This window comes from Indicator indicator, chromosome 36, assembly GCF_027791375.1.
Source record: "Indicator indicator isolate 239-I01 chromosome 36, UM_Iind_1.1, whole genome shotgun sequence".
In the NCBI taxonomy this organism is placed as follows: Eukaryota; Metazoa; Chordata; class Aves; order Piciformes; family Indicatoridae; genus Indicator; species Indicator indicator.
Window position 1 is genome coordinate 1,777,236 of NC_072045.1, and position 14,594 is coordinate 1,791,829.

The window sequence follows — 14,594 nt, forward strand, 5'->3', positions numbered from 1 at the left end:
ATATCCAGCCTAAACCTCCCCTGCTGCAACTTGAGGCCATTGTCTGTCATTCTTTTACTCGATAAAAGGGAGAAGAGACTGACTGCCACCACACTACAACATCCTTTTAGTTCTATCACAAGCACTTGCCAAACAAAGGCTACTGGATGCCTGGGTGCCCTTCCTGCGGGTGCAAGGGCTGGGCAGAGAGAGCACAGAGGGCTTTGTTCTTCTGTACGGTTTCCTTTTGAAAAGTTGTGATTGAGGACAATGTTTATGGGACGTTAAACAGAAGAAATATGTTTGCAGCTGGCATTAGGAGAACTTATCAATAGGGAAGGCCGTAGTGTCTGGAAGAAATGCTGCATCAGCACCAATAAAGAGTTTTAACTGCAGTCACTACATTAAAAAAATGCTAACCATACAGGAGGGAAAAGATATTCTGAGTGACTACACTGACAGTCATGTACAGCAGACAGGAGATTCAGCACTCTTCTTCCTGTAGTACCTCCCTAGGAAAGATATGACTGCGATTACATAGATAGGGATGGCAACAAAGGCACTAGCTCAGGCTTCCACAGCACAAGCTCGTCTTGGGTAATGTTTGGGCAGTCATACAGCAAATGCAAATTTACTTCTGAGGATTAACAGCTAGGCTCATAGCTTTGAGGTCCTTTATGTCTGAGTTCCCACTTGTCAATGTTTCTCCTAGAACAGGACACCAACACTTTTCTCCTCTTCCCAATGAAGAGCCTCTTGGCCTCTATGCAATGCCTGGTAGATAGAGTCCCTTTGCATTAGGCACAGACACTAGGGGTGAGGCAAGTATGTGGGAAGGTGTAAGGACAAGAACGTTATGCATGTCAGACTCCAAAAACTCAAATAGGAGCAAAACAGGGAGCTGTGGTCCATGTCTTTGTAAGTGGAGGTGGGCAGCACATGTGGAGAGGAGCTGAGTAAGAAGTTGTGCCTGTCTGTGACACACTAGAGTCAAATCCTGCCTTCAAAATGTCAACATACTAAAAATATTGCTGGAAAGCAACTTCAAGAGAAACACGCTTTGGCAATCTGTCCTCAGCTGTGCCAATGTGTGCAGGAGCAGAGCAAATCAAACAGACAAGAGAATGAGTCGAAGTGAATAACGTTGGATAGTATGATAGTGAGGTGCAAGCAAGCTGCAAGGGTTTGTCTCTGGTGATCTCTCTAACCCCTCCCAATATAAATTGCCTGGATGTTTAGCATTGCGGCACACAAATTGTTTTGGAAAGGGTGCGGCAATGGATTTTCCGACTGGTTGGTGCAGACCAAATGTGGCTGGGACAAGGGAGAAGGGGAGTGACAGAAGGGAAAACAGTGTGCAGAGGGCACCAGGCAAGAGAAAAAAAGATCTGAATGAAGAGAATCAAGCAGTTGTTCTAAGCAGGACTCACATATCTGACAGAAAAGCTTATGAAATCATGGACACAAAACCAAGAAAGATTGCCGAAGTCTCAGAGCTCCAAAAAGTAACTTTTCATTTATTATATTAAGCAGTAACATTTATCTTATTATATTAAACAATAAACACACAAGATGGGTTAAAATACTTTTCAATTTGTTGCGATATTTGAAAGATAAATATAGCTACAATAACGTACATATTTGGAGATATTAGTCAAATTTAGGTCAACACTGCAGTTTCCACTTTGTGTTTCCACCTCTTTTAGGTCAGAGTAAAGAATGCTGTGTTAAAAGGGACACCAGAAGAGATCTCTGTACTTGTAACAGCAGAAGGAGCCAGAGTCACTAGGAGTTTTCTTTTTAGAGTTAAACTGAATGGGGCAGGCAGAAGCTGGAAAGATAATTCCATTTTATAACAAATTAGCCTTTACTTATAAAATTTTCAAGTAAAAACAGCAGTCTATAAACTGAGAGAACAGGTGTATCAATGAGTAATTGTTAACGGATTTACTCTAAAAAGAAATATTCTAAAATTCCACCATAATCCAAGCAAAATTCCTTTCTAAGGAAAGGTGTTTGTGGTGAAGACTACAGAGAGGCAATGGCTGACACACAACAAAAAAATGAGTTGTTCCACTGGTGTAGGGAGGAGATATTCGGACCAGATCATTATTAGCACAGATCAATTCACTTGAACAGAGTTTCCAACTCTAAATAATGATTAAGCAGAAATTAAATTTCTGAGAGGAAGGAATAAAACACAGAAGAAGGAAGAAATAAAACTCTCACACAAGGGAAAAGCAACAATTCTACTTGGACCAAAATTCTTTGGGCCTTAGTTCTACAGAATAAATACTCTTCTCAATGGAGAAACACTAAAGAAGAAATAGTAACCCCAAAAGGATTATAAGAAGAATCGAAGAAAAGTGCATTATCATTGAGCATAAGATGACAAAATAATTTCTACAAAATTTCACAGATGGGAATTAGGGAAAAAAAAAAGTTACAATCAGACACAACTTGGAATTTCTTACACTTTGAGAGCACGTTACAGGAAACAAAATCCAGCAAGGACTGATGAACCTCCTCCAAGGGCAGAGATTTCATGAGGAAAGGTTTGCCAATATGAAAGTATTTCACACAGCATTGCTGCAGAAGTCCTACTTTTATGAGCATCTGTTCTCTTTGCAGAATGACTGGTATGCTTTACAAGATGACTATTTGAATATAACCCAGGGAAACCACTCAAGGCAAACGTGGACATACTGTCCTTGTCTATGTAGGACAAGGTGGGTAACTCAGTACCAGTGTCCTACGTGCAGTTTGCCTGTGTAGGTTCATGTGGATAATTGTCTGTCTTTCCTGTTTTAACTGCTATGTGCAACTCACTCTTTTCTGTGAGTCATTCCAGCAGTGCTGATGCTCTGCACAAGACACACCTGTGCCACTATTGAAGGCTACGTGAGTCTTTGTGATTGCTCACTACACCACAGTGTCCAGTCATTTTATCTGAGTAGAAAGTAGAATCACATCCATTCTTCCCTCAAAGATAAGAATGCGACAGACAGTCCTTCCTCCTGAAGGAAAAGCTTAGGTGGAAATGGAGGAAAAACAGAGCTGAAATCCAGATGACAATTATGTGCAGCCTAGAGAAATGGAATGGAGCCAGAGAAGCATGTTTTCCACCTTAGCATGCAATTGGATGGAGGGGGCAGAGGTGTATGGGAAAAGCTTCTTGAAAAGAATTTCAAGAAGCGGGGGGGAAGTGAAACTTGAAGCAAATGTAGGAGAAAAATCATTGCCTCAGCCTAGAGGAAAAAAAAAACAAAGATCATACTGCATGACCATCACTCACAAGATCAGAAATTGAGCCCACGTCAAAAACTCAAGAAGAATGTGAAATCACATTGAGTGCAGATGACACCTACTTTCTTCCAGGCTTCCCTCTCATACTTGGCAAAGCCAAGCATGCCAATGAAAAGTAATCCAGAAACAAATGTAGTGGAAGTAGCAATTTTGCCTTTGTTTTCTTTCACCAGAACTCTGAAATTCAAAGATCCACAATCTAATCAGCATTTGGGTAAAAATCTGTTTCTGTTTAGAGAATACATACACATGAGGTTTAATATATAGAATATATCTGCATATTCTACATATTGTCTGTATATACACATCTTACAAACGGCACAAGTTACTCTAGACTAGGAGAGCATGTGGACATGTATAGTATATACACACAGCATTATTACATCAGACAATACTCTACATATATACAGACATAGACACAGATCATATGGATCTCATAATGCACAGTCCTTATGCATTGTGTATACTCACATTTTACGTGCCTTGCACTGTACACATTTTCTCTGCCCAAATAGCAACGCCTAGCACTTTAAATTTCACTGTTCTGGAGGAAGAAAAAGATTGATATCTTGGGATGGAAGGTTTGCCTTAGAACAAGTGCAGATATGGTACAAAATATGGAGTTAGAAGAGAAGGTGGATAATCTTTCTTTTTATAGGGAAAACTGTCTTCAATAGAGAAATCACAGCTAAGTTTTCTTCTACTGCAGTGCCTAAAATTTTGACTCGAGTGTTTCAGTAAACCTAAGGTTACTAAATCTAATACACTGTGAATAGAAGACATCTTGGTTTGCTTCTTGTTACTGTCCAAGCAAACATGAAGAATGAGTCAATAAGGAAACAGGAAAATGAGCCGTTAGTTCTAACACTATATGGAATGCTCCATCAATTCACATTTCTGGGTTCCTGCTGGATATCTCAAAACCACCAACTCCTTGCCTTAGAAGCACGATACATTACAGCATTTCAGAGCACTGACAAAGCAGCAGAAAGTCTTGTTATGGTACATAACTCAGAAAATGAGTCAAGATATTTAGCTCATCCACCCCATCCCACTGGGGTGACATCATCCAAGGAGTAGCCCAGAGGTGGTTTTCCTTTCTAAAATGGCACTACATGTGAAAGGGGTTTATTGGAGTAGCAGAGACACCGCAAAGATTCTGGCCCAAATGAAAATAAACTGGAGAAGCCTAGACACGGATAGAATGTGTTTAACTTCACTGAGAATCCTGCAGCCAGTCAGTTTTGAAAATTGTTCTTTCACAGCAAAAGGTTTATCTCACATGAACTAGAGATAGACCCAAGTTTGCTCTCAGAGACTTCAAGTCCTGTATACCAAAAGAAAAGTGAATGTCTTAATGTTTTGGTAGGTTTGCTCATTCAATCATGTTTTAGAGAAAAAAATTACCACAATGGGAAGGGATTTCAAATCAAGTTCTGTAAAATCTGAAATGTTTTCTACTGCATTCTAAAGAGGTCGTTAAAAGATAGTCTTAAAGATCATCTGTGATTGGGTGTGATACTAGAATGCATCTTCTTCACTTCTGCAGGGAATGAAAGATCCACATTGCTTGTCTCTGAAGAGCACACACGCAACCGTGTGGCTGTAAAACTGTGCTTTGAGATCTGGGGTTTCACTTTTGTCCTGTGTATTTCTGCAGTTGTAAATGGATGCAGGGGGGGAGGGTTGGGGGTGTATGCACAGCCACGTGCTTACCCATACGCCTACTCACAACAGCCTTAGACAACAAATTCCACATCTCAGCTGCATTGCAGAGCTGAAAACTACTGAGGAGAGTAAAGTGACCCAATCTGATTCTCATCCCTGTGTAAGGAAAGCATCCAGAGTAAGGCAATTATAGCAGAAGGGGAAAGACTATTTTCATCAGTGAACAGGCACTATCATTGGATTACAAAAATAAAAGTAAGGAAAGCAAGGGCATAAAAAATACAAATGCATGAAAGATGATGATGAAATACACATTATTGAAAAAAAGAGAAAGTGTTGTAAGATCAGGGCTGCATCAGTAAAAACAGACTTCAGCTTTGTGTTCCTACAGAAAAAGGACAAGAAAGCAGATATATTAAAAATATTTTAAAACTTTTGTGATAGATGCCTACTCTATTTAGACATAAAAGTTTTAGAATTCCTGTAATCAGAAAAGGCATTTGTAGTAAGCAAGTAATTCAGACTCATCATATGGGCTTATTGTATATATGACATGCAAAACACCCCATGTTACCCTTACCAGGTGGAAGCATTGAGTTCTACAGGTGTATATAAAACCTGCTCCTACTTGGACTCACTACTTCAAGCCATACTTTAAAGCCACTGCAGTCTACCAGTACTTCTATAACTCACACATGAACATGTATTTGGCAAAGGAAATCTGCTTCATCTTGGCCTTATTTCAGCTAAATTGTTTGATTTGTAAGCACATACTATAAGACAAGTGGAATTAAGGAAACAGAGGGAGGGACTGTCACATGCAGTTGGCTGGGTGACACAAAGTCTGTGTTCTGGTGGCTGGAGCTAAAGAGGGTAAAATGAGTTGTAGGGATGAACACTGCTCAAGCATTGCTTGATTTCAGAGGAAAGCAGCACTCATATCACTGCAATCAGATTTGCCAGATTTTACCTAATGAGTTAATTGCCAAATTATTTGCCCAATTTACCACAACTGGATTAACTTCCTCTTGTACAACATCAAAATTGTTAAAACTAAATGCAAACTAAAGTTGAAATTAGAACTTCTCATTTGCAGAGACTTCAAATTCCTCCTGTTTTGTGCTGTTCACTATGTTTGTATTGATCCCTATAAACCACCAGATTCTTTTGCAAAAGCCACACCTCCTGGGTGAAAAGGAACCATCTAATAACTAATTTATGCTGATGGCTTTGACATAAATGATATACTGATTAGCTTGCCATGAACTATTAAATGAACGTAACATATAATTCTATAAACATTCTATTTTTATGACATTTTCTTTGAAATTCAAACTGCAGCCTCAGAAAACCCCAACAGAATTCAGGTAATAAGAAGGCAGGTTCAGAAGCTGCACTTTCCTATATGCAACACTGTCTTCCAGATAAAGAAATTTGCTTTCAGTATCTTAGGATCATATGTTAAATTTCTTACAAGCAGTAAATTATATCCAGAACATATAATACAGCTTATACAGTGTTTCCTGCATACTATGCACTTGGAAAGCCACACAGAGCCCAGTTTGACGTAACCAGCCCGTCTTGTTTAGTTGAAGGTGACTATAATTTTTTTCACAACATAACCCAAGAATTTAGTATTTTTATAAAAGCCATGTTTAAAGGTCTCACTTGGTCAGGGTGAAGCCAAAGAGCCTCTACTTAAGAGTTTGGCATATCAGCCTTACTGAGTGCAATAGCCAACTCAAGATCTTCTTGTTCTTGTCTCCGCAACCGATCTAGTCTTTCTTGCTCTGCTTTTTCACTCTCACGCTTTGCCCATGCCAGCTGCTGCTCTTCATTTCCAAACTAAAAACGAAAATGAAAAATAAATTAATAAATTTACCAAACAGCTTAGAAGAAACTGTGTGAAAAATACAATGAATCAGACTTAGTAAATACATGACTCAAGTGTACCAAGTTGTCCTAGAGTAGTTCTTCTAAATTAAAATAAAAATTCACTCACTGATTTCCTCACTTCATCCTTTATTTCCTTGATTTTTTTCCACCTCCCACCAGGAAACTAACCCATCTGGGCTGCACCATGTTTCAGTTTTGTATGAAAATGGCAAAGGGACTGGAGCCAAACAAATACTCCACAAACACAAAAAGAGGGAAGTTGGTGGTTTGGGAGCATAGCAATCTACATCCACTTTTAAAACTAGTAAATGGTTGGTAAAACCCAAAAGTTATTTACTCTTGTGCAACTCCATTGCAGAGAGTTTGGTTGTAGGCTTTCCTGCTGAGGGTGAGGGGGTTTAATAATGGCTGTGGATTTGTTTCATCACCACATCAGAAGTTACAAAAAGTGGTTCTGTCACTGTTCAGAACAACACGTGTAGAGTTTTTCCAGTACGAAATAACGTAACAGAATCCAGTTTACCTCAGCAGAAGCCACTAAAGGAATACAAGGCCCTCTAACAGCTGTCTCCTAAGCCTGTTTGAGCTCCCCCAAAACCCATTTAACTACACTGCTGCAAAACCATTCCATTATTATACTCTGCTATTCACCACTGCAGCATGTAGAAGTTTGCTTGTTTGAATGCTTTGCACAAAGTAATGAAATATGTTATTGAAATAATAAAATCTAATCTGGGACAGTTTAATTTTTGCACTGGCTGAAGAGGATGATGTTAACAGAAGCCTTCATAGCTGCAGGGAAATGTTTGCATCATATCCCATGTCTAAAATTTGCTTTGTGCTATCTTTTGAATTTTTTTTTTGAATGTGCAGACAAACATAGTATTTGGGGGTTTTGTAAGAGAAAACTATATGGAATTTATAGCTTCAGTTCCCGCTGAATGTACACTGCAAAAATTGCCCTGTGGTCCACAGCAGAGTGGCTCTGAACTCAGCAGAATCTCTTGTTGCACCACTATGGCTACACCTTCCCAAGCAAACTCGAGTATTAAATGCAGCTTTCAGTGCTAAGCCAGTGCCTGGCTGCATATACGCTGTGTGATGGCCCTATCCCAGCCTTTTCCACTCTGCACTGTAGCTGTAGTTTGTACTTTTAAAATAAAGGTGTTGAATTTATTTCAACCCAAGACCAGTTCTCATTTACTCATTTAATTCAGTTAAATTATGCTTTACCTACTCTCTTCTGGACACTCACAATTCTCATTTTACTTTTGTCAATACGATTTCTCAGATGTTGATGCATGAATAAAAGACTGTTTTAAAATTACTCTTCCTCAAACAATACAATACTTCTGTTTTCATTGCTAGCAAAATTTAAATGAGAATATTTGCATTCAACATTACTGAAATAAGGTGAGAGTGCCACACATTTCAGAGTGTTTTTCCTTTTAAAAAGAAGGAAGCCTTCTATCATTCCTCATTTAAATAATGTCAGCTGACAGGTAAGATTTAGGAGCTCACTAAGATTTTAAATAGACAATTTGTTTCAAGATACAGGAAAAACAAACTCGATGGAAGGAGGATCAAGAAGTCAAGAATATCTTATAGCTGAGATAGAGAATAACAGTTTCTATTCTCAGAACCACAATAAGCTTTGATCAAACCCTCTGGGGATTCTTTTTTTCATATTGAGAAAATAGTTTTACTTATATAGCTTACATATGAGGATAAGTATTCCAAAGATTATGAGAGTCCCAATTCTGACTTGTTTATGATACACAAATTAGATTTTTTTGTGGTTAAAAGGGATGAGTAAAATAAACAAAGGAAAAATAGGCAAGTGGTTCATTGGAAACAAAACTGGATGTGCCTTATTCCAGGTGGTCTTCATAAAGTCAAATTTTCAGGACCATAACAACTCGGACCATTAGAGAGTGAAAGGCACAACAGTTCACCAGAGTCAATGATTCTTGCACAGATTGCCTATAAAAAGGTAAAGTAACTAGACATGGAATAAAATAACAATTGTTTTTGCACGTTTCAAGAAGTCTGTAACTATGTACCACATCTGTCATTACAGTAAAAAAAACTTTTTCTTTTTCCTTTTTCAGCAGTATAGTAAGAATGAATGAGGAAAAAAAGCAGACTGCAGCACGTGATCAAACACACAAAAAGCTAAACTGACTCATGTTTACTAAATTAGCAGCTTATATGAAGAGAAGCATTTTAGTTTAGTTCCAAGTGCTCTGTTTCTTGGAAATGTAAACACCTTCTGTGGGCAGAAAGACTGCTTTTTTTGTTATTCTGTAACCTGAAGCTGGAACCTAGAAACACCTGAAATATGAGCTACCACAAGAACCGTCTTTAATGCCAGTGGAAAAGTGGAGAACGCAATGAGAATAAACTTAAACCTCTGGGTGCATGAAGTGCCAGTAACTCAACAAAAAGCCAAATTTCCTAGACGGCTACTAAAATCTAGTGAAGTTCCTCACGTTTTTCCTTTGCAGCAGTAAAGAGCTCCAATTAAAAATCAGGTTATCCAGTTACTCAAGCCTACACAATTCCATGATTCTGTTCTCAGATTCCAAACTAGGTGTCAAAAACAAGTCTGTAAATAAAACTGATTTAATTTCCGTGATGACCAAAGTTTCCCAAACGTAAGGCAAAGAAGCACAGTACTCCTGCTGCTGCTGGGGTAGCTAGTGCACTTCAGACTTCATACGGAAGGATTAAGAATTACCAAGTGCAGAAACATAATTGTGTTGCAGGCAAGCAAAAAAAACCCCGACTAAACAACCAACAAAGTGAAAACAACAGGGATCAAATCTCTTTTCAGTCAAATTCAGTTAACACTTTTTTTTTCCTTTCTCATTGCATCAGACTGCAATTCAGAAAAGCTATTAAACCCATCAAAATTTCAGTTGATGAAGTGTTACTTCATAGTGATTCTAGGTGGCTGCTGCTCAAGATCTCATTTTCCCTATTTTTTCCCTTATCTTCTAAAGTCAATCTCATCTCCTGAACACCTGATGGCACAGCAAATTTCACAGTGGGATGAGGATCAGATTTGGGGTAATCTTTTGATACAATTACTCAGTATGAGCCACACTTTTAATGTAAGACATGCACCCTGTAAAGCAAGATGACAATAACTGGGAAACAGTCACTCCATTCTTGTCTCTCACTGAAGAAAGAAATTAGATGTGGTTCAAGAAATTTCAGATAAAGCAAGTTTTGTGTCTTGTTTTTATTGAGACTGTCACGATTTTGTATACAATCACAGAATTTGACTGTGTAAACTCAACAGGCTAATACTAACTGTGGTAGAGCATACATAGAATCTGGAACTTTGATGTCTTCAGTATCATAGATAAATTAAAGCACTGAGGCAAGCTAAGAGTATGCACAGATGACCTCAGCCAGCAGTATGAAATAGGAAAGTGATACATTTACTATTAACTGGGGGGGGAAACAACACCAAATCAACAAACAAAAACCATTAAAAATAAGCACCCTGAAAGATTCAGCTTAAAGATCTCCACTTGTTGAACACTGAACTTTGTCCATCAGAGTTAAGTAACATATTAAGTTGGCAATTTCACTGCATGGCAATGTGACAGAATGAAAACACATGAAAGGAGAAAGAAGCCTGAGGCTACGGATGGAAGAGATTTCTGTCTACTTATGGAAGCAATAAGAACCACACTGCTACTACATTTACAACAATTTCCAGTTCAGTAACACACCTGCCAGCACTCAAATCAAAGCCAGGCTACTTTTTAATGAATGGGTGCTTGGCTTTGCTTTCAAACCTTCAGATAATGTCTTCTGGAGTGCAGTATGGGTGTTTCTATATTGGTTCTACAAAACAAATTTGTTTTCTTTGCCTATGAAGGGCTTTTCTACAATAACAGGAGTTGAAACAAAACTCAACAGCTAAATCATCACAGCTAAATCATCACAGACTGGTTTGGGTTGGAAAGGACCTTCAAGATCTTCTTGTTCCAACACCCTGCCAGAGGCATGATCACATCCTTCTACACCAGGTTGCTTGAGGCCCCATCCAGTCTGGCTTTGAACACTTCCAGGTTTGGGCAACACCTCTGGGCAACCTGTTCCCCACCCTCATGGGGTAGAATTTCTTCCTAATGTCTCATCTAAATCAAACTTCCATTTTGAAGCCACTGCCCCTTGTAATGGCTTTTCATGAACTCAGTCTCAGACGTATCTTTATGACCACACTCAATCACATACAGCAAATATTGTGACAGGATTGTCAGAATTTTTTTGACAAGCAATTACAAACACTTTCCCTTTAAGGATTTGCTTCTCAGGAGATGGTAAAATCACTATAGGAACATTTTCAACAATTGGCTTTTAATCTTTGCAGCACTGGCTTCCAAAAATCAGTTTACAAAATAGCCTCCATGCAACAAAAACAATACACAGATCCTGCTACAAAGAATTTGTGAGTAAAGGCACACTGCACTAAAATAACTTAAATGCAAGTAAACCCTTTAAAATTTAGTATGAAACTTCTTTTTTATTGAAATAATACCTTTTATTACAGAATTATTAATAATACAGAAACAATGAGGACAGCATGAAGGTACTAAGAGACAGAAGCCAGTCAACAGTAGGTTTGCAGTTAAAACAAAACCCCAATAGATTCCTGCAAGCAGAGCAGAAAGTGGTTTGCTCAGAGACAATGAACTTAACTTACAGAGCTGAAGTCTGCAAACCCCAAGGAAGAGTCTCTAGAAGGTTTAGTTGAAGAGGAGGGAGTAAATGGATCTTTTCCACTAAATGGGTCCCCAAACCCCTTTTTACTTTGAAACAGGTCACTGCTGTCAGCCCCAAATGGCTGGAATGGATCATGGGGCTTGGGAAAATCTGAAGACCCAAGGTGGCTTACAGGAGTACTTTTACCTGGAAAGTTTAGGAAAAACAAAACAAAAGGAGAAAAAGAGAAGTTACTTACCAGGGACATTGCAAACCCCTTACACAGGAAACTGTGCTGATACACTTGAGTATGATCCATTCTTCCTGGACTGGTTTCAAATGTAACCAAATACAATGGTATTCATCTGTCAATGCACATCATCTCAAACACTTTTTCATTTAAACTGATTTATTACCTCACTCATACATATGGCAATATGAATACCATTAAGATTTTAAACAATAAAACCCAACACACTGACCCAAAAGACATTTGCTCAGCAGAATTTGACTAGAATGATTCACTCATTTTCCAGGATTAGAGGTATTTCAAGTTTAAATTTGGGATTATACAAAAGGCAATATAGTTAAAAATGTCTATCACTAAAGATACACAATCAATCATGTCAAATAGAATCGAAAAGTAACTTATCTGGGACTTTACAGAACACACTAATTCTGAGGGATTTTTTTTTTCATGGAACTGTTTTTTTCCCCCTGGAACTGTTTGGTTTTTTTTTTTCCCTTCTACCACCACACATAAAAGGGAAAAGAGACTGATGAAGAAATATCCTTGTTCTGGGGTGTTTCTTTGCAACCCACCTTTTGCAGGGGACTACTTGTTGTTCTTTCCACCCCAATAACAAATGGAATCACAGAAACTGTTGTGGATGCTTAGTTGTATATTTTATTTCCTGAAATTAGAACCTCAAAGTTTTTAATTTCCTTTGCATAAAGTACTATTTTTTAGGTCAAACAACTGAACAGAAATGTAATTTTATTTTTCTTCTGAAAGGGCCACAATCTAGCCTCAGGGATGGACATCTTCTTTGGATGAGCAATACTGATTATAATGTGTACTTGACAAATGACAAAAGGAAAATCTAGAAATGCTTCTAAAAGGAGCAAGTATTTACAAGTTCCTCCATAACGATTTGCATTAATAAAGTTTTTTTAAATGTCCAATTCTTTGAACTAATAGCAATCTTGTAATTTATCCACATCAGGATACGCATAGTGGGAAAACACAGAGAAAATGAATTGAAACCCTGAATTTCAGAGGATGTACTTGGCATGGCTCAGACTGAACAAGCCCTCTTCACTACATTTCGTATATTGCATGTAGTTTGTTGTATCCTGCCACACTCAGCAAACACGGTTTTGAGGCCTGGCAGAAACTTGGTTAGTTCAGACAGATGTTCAAATTTACTAACTTACTTGCCAAAAATGAGTAACAACTGTGGTGCATCCGTGAGAACTGTGACAAATACAGTGATGCTGATCCAGCCGGCTCCACCACGGTGAGCTAGGATACAAACTGACAGAGCAGTCTGCGAGGAGATGACCACGGCTGTTGGGTGGGACAAATGGCCACGATCTGTAGAGCATGCGGCTATTTTATTGAGGAGTTTCTGAATGGCACAGCTCCACTTTCCCACAGGCTACCCCTGTTAATCCCACTGTTTTATCTCTATTTTAAGAGGTGCTTTTCTCCCCAATTGCCTTTCCCATCTGCTTCAAGGACACAGCACTTTGTTATTTTTTACTCCTATCCTTTCTCAAACGGTTCGGGGTACAACATCTCTTATGACACTAGTGCCAGGGCCCCACACAGCCATGAAGGCCAGCTAAACATCCCATGAACAATGGGTTCCCACAAACAACGAGATCACAATTATTTTTTCTGACATCCTTGCTGGTTTGCATCAAGTGTGAGCCTCCCTGCACATTAAGTGTACACTTAAGCACACAAAGATTTTTGTATTCCACATTTAGTATGTAAGAATGTGGGTGAAATATTTTTATAACGCAACACAAAAAACACCAAACCACATTAAAAAGTCACCAACTGAACTGAAGGACATCAGTAAAATAGTAATATTGCACAATATACTCTTAGCAGTAACTGAGATTGCATTAACCTGGTATTCACTGGAAAATGTTACATTTTCACAGGATAATGCTCATTGTTTTTGAGGCATGGCAGTACGAAAGTGCAGGCAAACAGTTATAACCCTTTACTTATTTGATGTTTCTGCTAATAGTTTCAGGGGAAAAAAAGTTCAGAAAAAGGCAAAACAGGTCTTATTCTGAAACCACAGCAGTTTCAGCAGTTACCCAAGTGGTGCACCCAAACCACACCGAGGACTCACTTCAGCAAAAAGAGATGATGAACAAAATGGTTTACCACAGCAAATGCTGTTAACTTGGAGTGAACTCCACCCATCTGAAGGCTTTATCTAATTTCATGCCCCGCAGCAAACTTGAAGGTTGAGATCTCTAGTTCAACGCACTGGCAAAATGCAATTACAGAATTTGTCTTACTGAATTAAAAGATCTTGACAATGAAATAAAACGTGGAGAGCTCTATCTCTGTTCTGCGTTTCAACACTGCTCCTAACTCTCTGCTTTCCAGAGCCTCCTAGTGAACGATGAGAAGCTGCCTATTTTCATGTGTTTGCAGACTGGGCTCTGCGTGGTCACAGGCAAATGGGGCAGATTGAGATGACACAACTTTAAGCTTTCACTGAACACATACTCCTTTGCAGGAAACTTTCTGAAGTGAAAAATATGCTTTAAGAAGACAGAGTTGTGCTATAAAAATAAATACTGACAGTGTGAGTTCACTCCATACCTGCAATTATACCTGAACATACAATACCAGGGCTCCTGCCTCTTAGATCTTCTCACATAGAGGAAGTGTTAATCCAGAGAACTCCAGAGACTGTGCCTTGGCGCTCTACCATATCATGCCTAATTTACTCAGCATGTTTTATCCAGTACCTAGCTCTTTCACTGACATG

General features: G+C 38.7%; 1 protein-coding gene across 3 annotated transcripts in view; it reads right to left on the reverse strand.

The window, feature by feature from the left end:
- Nucleotides 1-6,651: 6,651 nt before the first annotated feature.
- Nucleotides 6,652-14,594, reverse strand: part of EPS15L1 (epidermal growth factor receptor pathway substrate 15 like 1) — a 37,558-nt gene continuing 29,615 nt past the window's right edge. For all 3 annotated transcript variants that reach the window (XM_054396119.1, XM_054396121.1, XM_054396120.1), the window contains 2 exons: nt 11,573-11,778; nt 6,652-6,798 (listed from right to left, as the gene is read on the reverse strand). In XM_054396119.1, the coding sequence (XP_054252094.1) occupies nt 6,652-6,798; nt 11,573-11,778 (353 nt within the window). The remainder of the gene's footprint in view (nt 6,799-11,572; nt 11,779-14,594) is intronic.